General features: G+C 37.0%; 1 protein-coding gene across 4 annotated transcripts in view; it reads left to right on the top strand.

Annotated features, from left to right (window-relative positions):
* Positions 1 to 2361: 2361 nt before the first annotated feature.
* bckdhb (branched chain keto acid dehydrogenase E1 subunit beta) overlaps positions 2362 to 17268 on the top strand; it is a 39550-nt gene continuing 24643 nt past the window's right edge. Inside the window, exons 1-6 of one of the 4 annotated variants that reach the window (XM_077527567.1) lie at positions 2362 to 2662; positions 4748 to 4825; positions 5513 to 5581; positions 11094 to 11227; positions 12974 to 13129; positions 15219 to 15327. In XM_077527567.1, the coding sequence (XP_077383693.1) occupies positions 2467 to 2662; positions 4748 to 4825; positions 5513 to 5581; positions 11094 to 11227; positions 12974 to 13129; positions 15219 to 15327 (742 nt within the window). In that variant the 5' untranslated portion in view covers positions 2362 to 2466. Of the gene's footprint in view, positions 2663 to 3917; positions 4060 to 4222; positions 4489 to 4747; positions 4826 to 5512; positions 5582 to 11093; positions 11228 to 12973; positions 13130 to 15218; positions 15328 to 17268 lie in introns of those variants that run through there. The other 3 variants (XM_077527569.1, XM_077527568.1, XM_077527570.1) reach the window with 3 other exon arrangements.

The raw sequence follows: 17268 nt of genomic DNA, 5'->3' as shown, positions 1-17268 counted from the left end.
AGTTGGCTGTAATTTTTGATACAGAGTACATACACATCATGCAAAAGGCAAACTAGTGCTGTGGCACTTTTTTTCTATTCTATGACAAGGCATGACCAGAAGATGGCAACGAAGCAATTCTTTTACATTAGACAATGCTTTGGCCTGAACACAAAAACAGCATATAGGTGGGTTTTTCCTAATAACACGGGATAGTTTCTCCCCATCCCCCAAAAATCAATGAATGCTAAACCACAAAAATTCAAGGGTTCACTGTATTAATAAATGTTTCTGCAACTCTATTGCATCTTTTTCTAGATGATTCCAGCTACTTGTGCATTTTCCCAACACCCTTGTCACTAAAGGTATAAGTAGGTGCTCCAAATATGTTGCCGAGGTATTGTAGCTACTGCAGGTGCGCACATACATTTGCATCTGGACGTCAGTGGTGAGGTTCATGGCTACTGAGGCACTTGTAGATTAAAACATTTGTGAGCTAAACAGAATGGCGTATTGGTTATTGAATTAGCGGCCATATGTTAGTTAGTTTTTTTTTAACATAAAGTAACATTATTTTCACTCATAGGCTATTTGACCATATTATCAATTGTCATTTCTTCTTTATTTAAAAGCCTACTAATTTAAATAATACTTGAGCAAAAATGAATTCTAATTTAGGCCTATACCAAAATACTGCGTTAAAAAACTAATAAATAAATCTGTTTTAATTATGTTTAAATGCAGACCAATAAAGCAACACACAACTCGGTTCTTTTTCCTTCATTGTATGAGGCAGTGTATATGAACATTAAAAGTGCAAATATCAGGCATCTCATTTCCTGAAAAAAAAAAAAAAAGGTTTAAGCCAATTACAGGACTGTCTCAGAAAATTAGAATATTGTGATAAAGTCCTTTATTTTCTGTAATGCAATTAAATGAGCAAAAATGCCATACATTCCGGATTCATTATAAATCAACTAAAATATTGCAAGCCTTTTATTGTTTTAATATTGCTGATTGTTTTTTTTTTTTTTTTTTAAACTTGGTCTGAGGAAATATTCTAATATTTTGAGATAGGATACTTGAGTTGTCTTAAGCTGTAAGCAAATAATCAGCAATATTAAAATAATGAACAGGTGTTGTAACAGTCTGATCTCTTCCAAATAAGTATTTGTTCACTAATAAGGTAAAGGAAGTGACTTTCAAAATATTATCCAGCCAACCATTACTTGACCAAGTTTAAAAGGGACATTGATGCAAGATGCTCTTTTTGCGGAAACCACTGAGAGACAGTTCAATACTTCTTCTGGATCGATCTGATCACACACTCTGACATTCTAGAAAGATTTCAGGAAATTTGTCAAGTTTCTTTACAAAACGTCTTTGTTGAAATGGGATTTTTTATTTTTTTTTGTCTTTTCTTTTTTTTTTCCTTTATTTTTATATATATATATATTTTTTTTAGAAAGTATGTTCAGGAAGATGTCTTAGTTTCATTATTAATTTGCTAATACTTTGGACTAGATTTTTTTTTTTTTACTCAATGAAAGCATGGCAATCAAAAACCCACCTTTACACACTTTCACATCAATACTATTAAACTAATATATATATATATATATATATATATATATATATTAAAGGGTATAGCTAAAGACAAATGTGTCGATAGATCGGTAGCTATATCGGCAGCAGAAGTATTTCTTTAAGTACGTACCTAGCGAGATAATTAATGGAAACACGGCAGATCTTTTGTTATTGTGTGACTACAAAATTTGATTACAAGTGGATATGTCGAGAAATGGGTTTCAAATTTCCGTAAAAAATAAAATTAAATAATTTAATTTCGTTTACAAAAAAAAAATACTAAAAAAGAAAAAAAACGAGTCACGGTAAAGCTCTTTAACATTCTGTAGTGCCTGTAAAAACACTGGAGCAGAATTATACAATGTCGCGCATCCGAGGAACCAGTCCGGCAGCTGAAACGACTTTTGTGTGTTTTAATTGATCGTGTACCCTGTGTAAATAATGTTTTGTATTTGGTGTTTTGATACTTTTTGGAAATGATATGAAACTGAATAAAGTTTTTGTAAAAATCGGAACGACTTGAACTGTACACGAAATTTGATCCATCACAGCAAACACAGCATTGTTAGCGGCAGTGGAGTGGGGCACAGACAAACACCGCAGATGTGTGTCTACGTACACGCCCCCTCTTCGACCAATCACGTCATCGTATCAAACGGAGATGCTCTTTATTTGACAAACTAGGAACCTTCACTCTTGCAATAGTGTTTTAATTGGCGAAACCTAATAATAATTGGATGCAAATGTTCCTGCGTAGAAAGCTAATGCTATATAAACAAAATACAATATTACAGATAGGTTAACGTATCCCATAAGCTATGAAATAGGTGTAATATTTATGAATGGGGTCGTTTTCTAATAGACGATCTTCAAAATTGGGTTTCCCCGGTCACAACAATAATGGCGGCTGCAGCACGGCTTCTCCTACGAGGTGTACACTCGAAACTTTCTGTCTCTGGTTTATCGACCAAACCGCAGAGCCCTTTTGGACCCACGTTGCTGAAACTGTCACCGAGCTGCGACCCACATATCAAAGCACAGCGTAGACATGCAGCACACTTTACCTTCCAACCCGACCTCGTCCCGACACAGTATGGTAAGTAGCTAGCTGTTCTGCTAGCTTTTTCCTCTTGCGCTCGTAGCACGAACGATTGATAAATTGATCCACATTAGCCGTATTTGATTATTTGTCAGTGTGGTGTAAATACCTTTAAAAGCAGTTCGTTTATAAAAACTAAAACCGTCACCCAGTTTGAGTGTTTATCGATTCAAATATAGAAACTTTTATTTTATTACAGCTTTATGTCCTACTGGCACAATCAGATGTGGGTAGCATTAATTTTGTGAGTTGACATTTGATAAGGATGTTTGTCACCTTTTAGATTTCTTGTGCTACTGCCAGTGCTAATAGCCAGGAATATTAATTAAGCGAAAAGGCGTTGTAATGCACTGGACGTGACTCGACTGGCACACCTGTATGTAATCTTGCAAGTCCAATTCAAACCCAGTTAAGGCATGCCGTGTAGCCTACTGTACTGCTTGTATTGTAACTGTTGGCTGCTCAAAATGAAGGCTAAAACACACGATCCCGGAGAACTCATTTACAAATCTTAAAGTTTAGTTTTTTTTCGTTGAACTAAAAGTCTATTTTATTTATTTATTTATTTATTTATTTAAGGTTTACATTAATGACAATACATAGTCGAAGTAAACTAGACACGCCACCTGTAATGAATCCAAAGCATGCATCATGACGGGTTTAACAACATTTTTCCTAATTAATAAAAGCATAATAAAAACAAGGAAAATTATATTGAGATGTATGTTTGATTGTTCTGGTTTGAAAGAATGGGCACCCAAATGCATCAATCATTGCTGTTGGTCATGCTCATGCCACCCAAAAATAAATCCTAAAATGGTGAAAAACAGTCTAATCCTATGTCCACGCATTTGAGTGCTAATACCCAATTGTTAGTCAGTTCATCCATCCATCCATCCATCCATTTTCTTAACTGTACTCCTCACAAGGGTCACAGGGGTGCTGGAGCCTATCCCAGTTGGTTTTGGGCAGTAGGCGGGGTACACCCTGAACTGGTTGCCAGCAGACAGAGACAAGCAACCATCCACACTCACAAACACACCTAAGGACAATTAAGAGCACCAAATTGTAACTTGCTGTTCAAATTCAACAAGGGAACTGCGAGTAATTCTGTGAGAACGGAATTGCAGCGTCCGTTCGTCTTTTATGTCGGTCATCCCCCCCCCCATCGGCGCTTATTGGTTTTGTCCCGCCCTGAACAATGCTTGATTGGTCCGACCTAAAAAAGGTCGGCTTCAAACTTATCAGCGGGAGTAGTACAAGTTGTATTCGCCGGAGTTTCGAAGTCACAAATACCGCGAGAATTCAGCTTGCTGGCAAGGTTAACCATGATCCCGGTCAGCAAATCTAGAGTCACTGTCTCCCATATCCATGTGATGTTGCATGATGCAGAGGTATGTCAACCAGGACAGCAAAATAACATCTAGAGCAGGGGTCTCCAAATTCGGTCCTCGAGAGCCCCTATCCAGCCTGTTTTCCATGTTTCTCTTCACTAACACACCTGATTCATGATCGGGATCGTTATCAGGCTTCTGCAAAGCTTGCTGATTAGCTGATCATTAGATTCAGCTGTGCTGAAGGACAGAGGCATGGACAACAGGCTGGATAGGGGCTCTCGAGGACCGAACTTGGAGACCCATGATCTAGAGCCATTAGGAATTCTTGGCTGATCTCATCCACCCATGGGGCCTTGCCACAGAAGGACTTTTTTTTTTTTTTTTCACCACCTTGGTGTCCTCAACCCCAGAGGTAGGAAAGCCTGCCTCAGAGTCCCAAGACTCTGCTTCCTTATCATAGGAAGGCGTGTCGGTGGAATTGAGAAGGTCTTTGAAATATTCTCTCTACTGATTTACAACATTCTGAGTCGAGGTCAGCAGACCACAAAAGATTAGAACCCAGAAGTGCTGTGCATGTTGGGCAGTCCACAGGAACGTCATTTGTCTTAATCTGGCATGTGTTAAGGGTTCCCATTTTTCCTAGTACAGTACTTAATTAGGACATTAGAACCAGCTTATGCTTATGTAATGTATTACTCTGATTTTTTTTTTTTGTCGTTTTATTTGTATTTGTACCTCCTTTTAGGGCCAACCCAGAAGATGAATTTGTTCCAGTCAATTACAAGTGCCTTGGACAACACTCTTTCCAGTGACCCCACAGCAGGTATTTGCTAAAACATGTTTTACAGTAGTTTATATTTATTATATATAATATTTTCAACATGTAATACAAGAAGTCAACCAATTGCTTCAGTTGACTTCATGAACCTCGAAGCAAAACATTGCATATTATACTGCTACATTCAAAAAGATGAGAAACAGAGACTTTAAAGTTTAATATTCATAGCAACATGTTTTGTTGCAGTAACTTATACAGACACTTGTAGTGCAATTCCAAATAATGACATAGCTTGTCAGGTGTGGTCTAAATACTGTGGTATATTAACAGAAGAATATAGAAGGTGTGTCGATCATTTTATGAGCAAGCACAATTTCTAAAAGAACTGCAATCTCAACACCTTGTGATTTGTAACAATCAGCGACAAATTTGTTTAATTTAATTAAATACATCTAAATAACTAGCTGAAAATTGAAAAGTTGAATGCTACCAATTGAGATGCTTGTTTTACCTTTTGTTTGCTTTTTTTGTGACATTCCAAAAGCAACTCATTTTGCCTTCATAATTAAAGTTGTTGTTGTTGTTGTTTTTTAGCTACTTTATTCTTTAAAGGCCCATTTCTCTTTGTCAATGTAATCAGATCCAAGCCTGTTTTTGATTTTTATAAGACTGTTCACGTCTTCTCCCCCCTCCCATGCTCAGGAAATATAACTGTGTTGTGCTTCTTCGCAGTCATCTTTGGGGAAGATGTGGCCTTCGGTGGAGTATTTCGATGCACAGTGGGTCTAAGAGACAAATATGGCAAGTCGAAACCTGATCTTCCACACACACATGCACTCACGCTCACGTACACAAACAAACGTGGTCTCCGGGTGGGAAGCGATCTCGCACCGCCTGCACCATGGGCAAACGACAGCACCATCTCGCCACCCGGAGCTCAATCCCGTTCCTTTCTTCACCATCTAAAATCAAGCCACTTGTTGTCAGCAGCTTTTTCTCTGCCTTTACCACAAGGTGGCAGCAGAGTATTTAAGACCCAAGCAACCTCACTTTTTGCTGCTCCAATAAGAGTTCACTGTTCACCTAGAGGACCAAAAGGACCCTTTATCACATATTTCTTCATTGTAGCCCACAAAACAATACAAATGTATTGGTTTAGGTACAGCCTACCGTATGTACCTGATAACCTTTTTTGAAATTACTGCTGTTATTCATTACATAATCAGTGTTTACATATCCTGTGGATGCTTTTATACTTTTTTTCTTTTCTTTACTGTACTGCTTGTAACTGATATGTCAAAGTACTGTAGGTAGTTAATGTTAGCAATGACAGTTTTCTATTAATTCTAACTTTCAAACTCAAATGGGAGCAAGTTATTGTGCCTTGCATGGTCTGTTAAGGCGCGAGGCAGTTAAAATTATTTATTTTTGTATTCTGACATATGGTATTTTAGGGATTAGGAGTTTTAGAATGACAATGAGGCAAAGGGTGCAAGTATTGCCAGGAAGTTGGAACCAAAAAATGGATACCAATGTATGGAATATCCAGTTCTAGTGTACAGTATTTGTTTACAAGTGTGCATTTGAAGGCATTTAAGGGACAGGACAGGTGAGCAGAGAAGAAGAAGCAATTGCAATACTGTGAATGGAGTTGTCACTACACTGTTAAATTGTACGTTTCTACAGCAACTGTTGAAAGAGACTTGTCTATCAGCAATTTGTGCAGGCCCTGTAGACGTGATATGATGTGATGATAAAGTGAATGCATCATTTGTCTGTATTTGACTGGAGTCAATGAAGCTCAGCTCAAATGTTTAGTCATTTGCGGTATCTGAGATGTGTGTGTACCACTAAAACAGGTGTTTTTGGAATTTGCGCTTTCAAATATGGCATTAGTTGAACACTGCCTATTGTCAAATGCAGTTAAATAGGTTTCTTCTTATGCTGATATTCTAACAAGGAACCTATTAGTGTGGTAGATCCCTTTCAGCCCTTTCAACTCATCACATGCCAGTAGCATTAAAAAAATAAAAAATAAAAAGTTGCATGCACAACAGCATACCGTGCAGTAAAATCACCACTCTGACTCATGTGTACTTCTTTGTTTTTATATTTAGCTTAAAATGTTTTTTTTTTTTTTTGTTATTTTACACCAAACCCAAAATTTCTTCTCCAAATAGCAATACTTCTGCTAATTTATACTATTCTCTTATGCCATGACATGCATAGAAAAATAGTCTTATAAGATAATTTTGGTCAGTTTGCTTTGGTTTTGCGTGGGTGGGTTTGTGTGTGTTTGTGTGTGTTTTTTTTTTTTTTTTTTTGATAATGTGGAGTCTCAAATCAATCGCACAGTAGCTGGCTTTGCCTTTGTTTTCATTGACGTCAGAAATGTTGACCTTTTGGAGAGGGATCATTATTTTCCATCTCATCCTTGTGTACAGTGATGAGTGCAAAGCTGTTTTTATCCCTCTCACTACTGAAAGGGAAGGAGCGCACCTTTACCACCTGCAGCAACTATACAGAAAAGAGGTTAATGCAGGGCGAGCACTATGTGAATGGCTTTTGTGAGGTTTTCATTTTGGCTTTATCCCACAAAAAAAATAAAAAAAATATATAATATTGTAAATATACTTCTGCTGCATACAATGTGTTGTTTCTATATTTCATAGAAAACAGTGTTGGTAGTCACTGTGGTGACCAATGAATGTATTTGAATTTTTGACTTATGCAAAAGTCATTTGGCATGAGTTTGCAATCAAATATCTACCTACTTCTTGAATTGCAACCAAGTTCAATTACAAAGTGCCTTGAGACACGAGTGATCCAAGTTTTTCGAGCTACAAGCTGTCGATTGACATGCGATCACAAACCTTGAATGCTGTATGGTGGCGGGTGACTCAACTCACTTCACAGTAAGTAGGATTTTGGCCGGTATAGTTAGTAAATATTCTTCAAAAAAGAGACTTCAAGCTGTTTGTTGCCACTCTCAGATGGAGGTTACTGTCAAACTAAACATAATTGTGTGTTAGAAACAACCACAAATCCTCCACTATTATACGAAGGGCAAACACCAGAAGCACACGTGCTATCATTTAGCATCTATGTGGTAGTGGTGTTGGTGCTCTTGAAGCAACGCATGTCTGAACTTAAACAGTGCAGCAGGTTACACATGGAGACAATATATATTCACAAGCATATGTTATTTATCCTCTGCAAAGAATGATTATCACTACTGTACAAGAGAGGAGCTGATTCTCCAGTACAGTATAGCCGTATGTCTGTCTTATACTGCCCCCAGGTGGCCAAGGCACAGGCACCAAAATAAGCAGCACAATGCGCATCGCAAGAGAAAGAAACAAAAACTTATTCTTTTTTATTCATTGTAATAGTGGCATCATTTAGGTTTATGAAATATATTGTACAATAGATTTCTGAATTAAAATAAAAAACTAAAAAAAAATAAAAATAAAATCTATTTTTCTGGATGGATTGCGGTAATAGCATTTCCATCATTTCAATGGTAAAAATGATTTCAGGTATCATTATTCAGAGTTACGAGTGTGGTCAAGGAATGAATTAAATGTTAAGGCACCACTATACCTTCGATTGATACTTTGCTGATCACTTACATGGATGACAGAGCCATACCGAATCAATTATGCACTTTTCTACATACATAAAAAAAAAACTTTAAAAACGATGTAAACATCATGGCTGATTACTTTTTCACCATCCCAAGTCTACATGAACCATTATTTAAAAAAAAAAAAAAAAAGTTTTGATTTTACGTAGACTATAATCTTACAGAATAGAACTCACAAGTTACATTTCTTCAGGAAGATGATACTTTAGGATAATGAATACATCCTTTGACTATGTCTGGTTAAATTAATAAAGCCATTTTCATATTTTTGTTTGCATGAAAAGACTGCGACCCCCCCAAAATTGCTTTCTCCCTGAAACAAAGGATTCAGTCAAGTTGAAGGGGCTTCTGAACAGTTCCAAGTATTTGTCACTTTTGGCCCAAATCCTCTAGATGTCTGCTAGAAAGCTGAAACTGAATAGGAATTTCACCTTTCAGCATGACAATGACCTCAAGCATACAGGTGCATCCAAATCAACAAATTGCTTAACCAGAAGAATTATGACACATTGGCCAAAAGCAGCAAACGTAGGATGAGAGGCAAGATTCACTGTAACTGATCACTGGTCTACCACATGGTTGAGACAAATTCACACATACAGAGCATTCAATTAAACAGACATATTGTTTTGGACTGTTGGAAGAAGCCAAAGCACCTGGAGAGAACTTGGCAGAGCACATGTATGCTTTTACTCCACAACTAGGAGTATTTTTGCTGCCAGGCAACAGGCTGGGCTAACCATGCATTCACTATGCTCTGTCTTGAATTGGAAACACATGTTTCGCATCTTAAGACTTATTATCAAGACTAAAGGTCTCATTAGTATCAGTCAATTATTCTCTTGAAGTGCAAACGTGACAAAGTTAAAATACTTAAATAATCCAATTTACTGTAAGTTGCTGTAGAAAAAAGAATAACTTTAATCAATTTTCCATTATTAGTTTTTTGCCTAACACGGGTCAATTCATTTTTAATGGCAGTTTATGTATGTATGTATTTATTTATTTATTTATTTTAAATGTATGGCCACAATGTTTCTGGTCTCCTTGACAACACACATGCATTCCAGACAGTCATCCTTCACATGAGGTTGACTCTCATACTTTGACCAATAAGCTCACCCTTGGATCGTTTAAATTTTTCTTTTAGGTTTGTGATATGCTGTCTTAGCAAATTAAATTTAATGAGTGATACTGATGAGGAGGATATTTTATGCCATTACAGACAAAGTAAAGAGTAAGCAAAAATAACATTGGTAGTCCAAATTTAGAGTACACATTCTTCCGGCTCCAATTTAGATTACAGGGTGGGGAAAGGGAAAATGGAATCGCTGGCAAAAATAGGATCTGTTTTTTCATATATATATATATTTTTTTAAACTCTGGATCACTGAATGTTTGCTACAACCAACAAGGTATTGCATTTTGAGAGTGTACTGTATTTCTGTCATCCAAAAATGTGTACTGTAGGCTATCGATGAAATCTTGACATTGTGTATGCAGCATAGTCAAGTGAAATGTAACTCCAGTGATGATTGAATTTGTAGTTACTAACTATAATGTACAGCAACAAACATATTTTTAATATACCGTACATCAGCCATCCGCAATTAGCAGCCCATGGGCCAAATCCGGCCTGCAAGAGCAAAGCGTCAAATCAGTGATGCTTTTGTTGTTTTGTCATAACCATGCTTAGGGAGTCCAACAAGTGGATACATTTTCACAAATAGCTGAACGGGCCACCCTGCCTCCACTCACACAGTCGTAGCTGCGATATTGTAAGCAAACTATGTGATTCTTCCTGCCATTGCAGTATTTTAAGGTTATATTGATAAGTGACAAGTAAGTTGCTCGTGGCTGGGAAAGGATTAGCCATTCAAGCAAATGACAGGCTTCCCTACCGCAGCCAGTGTAAAAACGACTTAAAGGGGAATGGATTTGTACGTGGTGACCGTTTAGACCGTATTCACTGGACGACTTATAGTACTCATTTGAAATAACATTTACAAAGAGTGAGTGTGAGCTGTCAAGAGTTATACCGTCTGCTGGTGTATTATGGAAGAGCAAGTAGCAGCGGGCTAGCCTGCATCTAAAATAAGTAAATGTTTACTATTCTGTCTCAGATCACCCACCCGTTTTAAATACGATTGTGTGTACTATTTGTGTGTGACCACGGTTGTATTTTTTCACGGAAAACCGTACTTTTTTTTCAACCAAGATTATTTGTTTGTTTGAGTCAAAGATGCATTGCATAGTTTACTTTTTTCTTGCAATTGCACTTGAATAAAATCTTTTTTTTTTCTTCTTTTCAGTTTTATTGACGTTCTGAGCCTCTTGTTTTTGTTTTGGTTTTTTTGTGTGTGTGTGTGTGTGTGCCCCCCCCCCCCCCAGGTTCCATTCCAATTGTCATACGCTAGCTTACACAACATGACATGTCCATGGGGATGAGCATAACGTCACCCCCCACCACTCCCCACCCCCAAGAAACTTTGTAGTGTTTGCCCCAAAGTCCGAACGCTCCACAGTGAAGGGAAGATGTGCACTGATAATGCAGTCACAGTTAAAAAGTCAAGGCTCTTTGTGCTCATCTGGGCATTTGTGGAGCATGCATGTTGTAGAAAAATCGTGAACATTTTAAACATTGTTTTTCTCTTAATGTCACCCCAGGTAAAGATCGGGTCTTCAACACTCCACTTTGTGAGCAGGGGATTGTGGGATTTGGTATTGGTGTGGCTGTTGCAGGAGCCACGGCTATTGCAGAGATCCAGTTTGCAGACTACATCTATCCTGCATTTGACCAGGTAATAATAATAAATAATGAACCAAATTACACATCTTTACATTTTTTTTTTTTTTTAATAAATGTGACTTGACAGTCAGCATGTGGGCAGGGCTCAGCATGCCTCGTTGGGCGTGAGTTCCCAGACATCACGAAGCGAAGTTAGGAGAGTGAGGTAAAAAAAAAATAAAAAAATTGTGATGACGTAGTCATTGATTTTTCAACCTTAAATGAATATACCATGAATATTTAACTTTCAATGACTATTCATAATATATTACATTCTATGAGTATCTGCAGGTATGGGGTACTTTGACTCCTTATTGCTGGTACAAGCACTTACACACAAATTCTGCAACTTTTGTAAGTTGCAGATCTGCAATCCTTGTTGATTTCCCTTCCCATAAATATGTGTTTTTTTTTTTTTAAGTTTGACCAAGTAGTTTCTAAACTGTCAGGGTTCAAAGGAATGCGTCTATGCCTCTGTTTGCCAAAAATATTGAAATTTGGTTGGCAGTAGCTCCCAAACACCTGCTCCGATTTACCTAAAATTTGAAATTTAGTAAGGATGTAACGATATCCAAACATCACGATACGATATTATCACGATATGAAGGTCACAATACGATAATTATCACGATATTGTGGGGAGGTTAGCGATATTTAAAAAAGATCACAATATTGTAAAAAAAAAAAAAAAAGAGCTCATACTAAAAAAAAAGCACAATATTGTGCTTTTATGCATAACAGCAAAGCATATAAACCACCTACAATCTCTAATAACAATATTGAGGCACTTACTTGCCAATGCAAGCACACATTGATCGTTTCACAAACAAAGTAGGTTCCCCTTCATCTGACAATTAGCATAGATTTTAAACATAGAAGGCCAAAACTTCCCTAATGAAAATTAAATTGCACTAATAAACTAGCCACTAGAGGGTGCTAGAACTGCACAAATGGAAATCAACCTGACTTTTTTTTTTTTTTTTAACAAATATGTTCCTTTTAAATATCGTGACCATGACGATGACGATATTGTGGCAGCTTTAATATCACGATATCACGATATTGCCCTTATCGTGACATCCCTATCAACAAGTACATCAAGTTTCATTAAAATCAAAATCCGCTAAATTAAGCCCACTGGGTGATTTGGCATGGAATGTCCCTATTTTGGTAAATTATAATCCCTTATCTCACCTATTCAAACCTGCATTAACGTTCATAAATCTTACTTTATTAGTAGATGTTGATGGATAATTGCCAGCTCCACAAATACAAGTCTTAGTTGGGCTATTTTTTGCTTCGCTCACATACCATCCTTTTGTTAAGTATTGTATGTTGAATATAGTATGAGGGTGTTTCATGAACAGCCCTGAAATGTCATGTTTTCTTAGGAGATGAATTGGCATCTATGTTGCTATTAGTGTCACGGTGTGTGTCCTCCTTTAGATAAATGTGTGTCCCTGTTCTGTCAAAGATGCATACAACAAAATATACGTCAGTGGTGTTTGAGGTCAATGTTGAAATACAATCAATCTCCCATCTCCCATCTCCCTATCAATTGATCACTCATTCAGAAAGAAATACTTAACATTGACCATTACCTTATAAATATTACCTTTACATTACCTTATAAATATTTACAACTTCTATTGGTCTTATCTGCAACTTAATGTGGTAGCCAGTCGCTCACCATCCCACTTGGATTAAATCTGTCACCTAATATTTTTTGGTGGAATGTAACATATTGGTTTCATTGCAGATTGTCAATGAAGCTGCCAAGTACCGCTACCGTTCTGGCAACTTGTTTGATTGTGGCAATCTCACCATTCGGGCTCCATGGGGATGTGTCGGCCATGGATCCCTCTACCATTCCCAAAGCCCAGAAGCTTTCTTTGCCCACTGCCCTGGCATTAAGGTGAGCCATAAACCCTACAGTTTCTTAATTATATGTTTGCATATTGCAGTACGATTGTTGTTTTGTCAGTTTTACATTTGAGAGACATATGGATGGATGGATGATTTTGCTGTGCTATCTCAAATGCCTCTATTTACCATTTGCGAAACCCGTTTAATTCTGCGTTGAGAGATGAGTAGGGCTGAAAGGAGTACTTGAGTAATTTGAGTACCTCAAGTAAAAAAAGATGTTGAAGGCTGCGCACGGACGCACACACACACAAAATGCCTTTCTGTGCAAAGAGATGAAGTGGATTGCTTACCTGATACGGAGTTTCCTCTAGGAGTTTTTTTCAGCCAAACCAGACTCATCTCTGTAACCAGCAGATGAGTCTGGTCACCGTCGGCATTTCTGAGGTGGGGCAAACCTTACCAAACAGACTGTGTGAAAATATCCAATCAACACAAAGCAGACTTGACGTCATAAAAGCGGGACGTCTGCGTGGAAGAGTGAACAGTAAACACAGGGATACATATGAAATATATAATATTCATAAGTAAACAGCGGTGGACGCATACGGAGTAAATTCAACATGGCTACTCAAAGAGATTGTCGTTGTTGTGGTTAAAGACTTGATGATTCATGTGATGATAGACTTCCGGCGTCAAAAAGTGACGTTACTCATGAAGAGTGAGTCACAGCAAATAAACAAATTTGATTGCATGAAATGTTTTGAAGTGAGCAGACCCACTTTATTTTGTTCAAGAAAGTGAATGTGGCTTGCCATGCTAGCAGGGGCAGGCCATACTTACCAACTTTGTATTGTGCAAAATTAGATATTTTTTTCCCCACGCCATGCTCAAAGTGGCGGTGAGTGGTGGACATTAATTTGTCGATGGTGGTTAGTTGTGTGCTGACCAGCCATTGACGAAATTCCTGATAATGTCTGGCCGTCTTTTTCACGATCCATCCGATGTAACGCTGCATACTCCACTCCCCTCCCCTCCAACTGCTTTAATTAGGCATTCCAAGGAGCGCCGGCTAGGATTTAGTAGTGGTGGCCCGCTGCTCCTGAATGAATGTAGAGGAAGCACTGCAATACATCACACAGCAGACAGAGAAAGTGAAAAGTGGCCATGTATATTTGTACAGTATTATCCATTACATATGCAATGGAAGTATCTGTCTTTATATAAGCTTTTGCAACACACTAATGATGGAAACCGCAGTGAAAGCAAAGCCACGTACACAGTCTGTCATTATTGGCCTTACATAAATAAGCCAAAGAAGAGATTCTTCCTTGCATTTTCCTTCCACTCCATTATTCGTGTTGATACCAGCACTGCGGAGTGTAATAATGACATGTCAGCATGAGTGTGCTGAAGCTATAAAGGAATGTGGTTTGATATTGTTCTCAAATATTTAGGAAGATGATTCTGAGATTGATTATATAATCGGCCATAACACTTAAAAAAAATGTTTACAAAATCACAATGAAATGTGATGAAGCTTTTTTAATCACGTCTAAAGCTGTCAAAATAACTCCTAACTGCTATACAGTAATTAAAACAAGTTTTAAGTTAGTTTAGGTTTGTTTTTTTGGGGGGGTTTTCCGCTTCCTGCATTTGCCTTGTTTTAATGAAATAAGGCAAAATATTTGCAGCTTGGAAACATATACTTCAGGTAAAAAATGTAGGTATTTGTCAATAAATCTCGCCTTTTGTAATGTATAAATGGCCATAATGTCTTTGGCAATGCTCAACGCGATTGACTCCTTGATTGCCTTTGTACAGGTTCCTTTCTTGTGATACGGAACACAACATGAAAATCCTTCCACTCATGTCTGCTTTTTTGCAGGAATTAAACTCACTAGTCTTAGGTCATAAAAGCCGCTTTAGTGCTTTTATGCTTCCTATGCAAGTTAATTCTATTTAAGAGAAGGCGAGTAGTGGTAAATGGGTTTAGTCCACTGTGCACTATATTTTCCATGTTTGTAAAAGCAAAATGTGGATATAGTTACAGGATAACAGAATCAATCTTTTATAGATGTACTTTTAATATTTGTATTAGTATTTGACATGATTTAACCCAACATAATCTTTGTGCACAGGTCGTAGTACCTCGTAGTCCAGTGCAGGCCAAGGGACTGCTTCTGTCCTGCATCGCTGATAACAATCCCTGCATTTTCTTTGAACCCAAGATCCTTTACAGAGCAGCAGGTAAGTTGAATTATTTGTAAATATAAAATACATGGCAAGTTTATTCATACTGTAGCTCATTTAGAAAACATCAGTAATTCATGCTTTAAAAATAGTTAGGTAGTTAATTATGATTAATAATATAATCATGAAATATTGGATCCATGCACCCATCCATGTTCTAGATTGTTTATCCTTGTCAGGGTAAAAAAATAAATAAATAAATAAAATAAAATAAAAAATAAAATAAAATAAAATTATAAATCACAAACAATTTAGAGTATGTGACAGGTTATACCGTCACTAGTTCGCCACTCAGTCACAGGGCTATCATGGAACTGAACACCATGTAACACTGTGCAACATTTGGATGTTCTAGTTCTCTTTCAATCGTCTTGTTTTGAGGAAAAACATACTGCAAAAAATTTATATGCAAAACACACAGAGTTCATCTTTTGCCGTTGACTTTTAATTGAAAGATTTTCAGGTGTATGACAGCTCAGTTCCATATGATGACGGTTTGAACATTGGTGCTAGGGATAGACGATTTCTGTCCGAGCTGATAATTGGCGCCAATATTCAGCATTTCTTCTTATGCATGTAGGGGTTCGCTCTGAGTACTATGGCGTCTCCGCAAAAACAAGTATATTAGATGAATTGGACAAAGGTTTACAGCAAGCAATACCGTACATTTCATTTCACAATATGTAAAGCAAAGTCCCGATTAGCTTTGTGTGTTGTTGGGTATGGTGACAGTGTCATCAGCTACCTAAATAGTGTAACATCATAGCAGTGGGAGAACTTTTATAATGACAGGACAGCAGTGCATTTAACGCGGTCCCTGTAAAAATATGAGTATGATAAGTTATATATTAAATGGATGAATTGACTGAGAATGGGAAGTAAGTTAACGGTCTAATTTTTATGCAATTACTTGGCTGATTTATTACAAGGTGTGTCAGAAATGTTCCACGATCTGTGTGAGAATCTAAATTTCAACTGCAACCATGTTTTGCCCTTTGATGTGATCTGGTGAGTAGGGAGCTTCCTCTGGCACGGTGCTGCTCTTCTCAGACAGGAAGTGTCAGAAGCTCAGTGCACATCGTCACATTGTCATGATGAAGCATATGGAGGACCAAAAGTGCCAACATTAAATAAATAAATACACCATTAAATAACTAAATAAAAGTGTCATTAATTAATTAAATTCCTTTTGATGGGCGAGTTTGACAGATAAAATAAATTCACAAAACACCGCAACACAGTGACCATAAAATAGAGAAATAAATAAATAAATACATTTACAAATTATCATAGGGAATTTAATTAATTAATGACACATTTATTAAATAAATTAAAAATGTAATTAATTAATGACACCTTTATTTAAAGACAGATTGTGTTATTTTTGTATGTATTTCTCCATATGTTGACACAATAAATAAGGTATGGCAATAATAATGTACAATATAATGTATACAATAACTTCTTATTCACAATAATATACAAGATCCCTAGGGTTTTGGATGTTTTTCTTTTCTCATTTTCTGTGTGTGATTTCCAGCACAATTTTGCATCAATTATAACACCAAGAAATGTTATTTAATTTTCTCTTTCAATTTCAAATGAGTCAACAATAATTTGGACTGGATGTCTAATTAGTTTAATCCCAAAAATTCTAAACTTTGTTTTGTCTAGATTCAAGGATAACTTGTTTGTGTCAATTATTTTTTTCCACAGTAACTCAGAAGCTGCCCCAGATTTTCTCCAGAGCAACATAAAGTTGTATCATCATCAAATAGAACTTTTAAAAAAAAATCTTTGGATATACAACACGTCATTAATATATAATATGAATAGTTTAGGGCCAAGCAACAGACCCTTGGGGGAGCCCATGAGTAATCCAACAGACCCTTGGGGGAGCCCATGAGTAATCTTTAGCTGGTTTAATTTGAAATTATT

Source organism: Festucalex cinctus, chromosome 7 (assembly GCF_051991245.1).
Source record: "Festucalex cinctus isolate MCC-2025b chromosome 7, RoL_Fcin_1.0, whole genome shotgun sequence".
In the NCBI taxonomy this organism is placed as follows: Eukaryota; Metazoa; Chordata; class Actinopteri; order Syngnathiformes; family Syngnathidae; genus Festucalex; species Festucalex cinctus.
The sequence above is the reverse complement of the archived record's forward strand: the minus strand, read 5'-3'. Positions and strand labels throughout refer to the sequence as shown.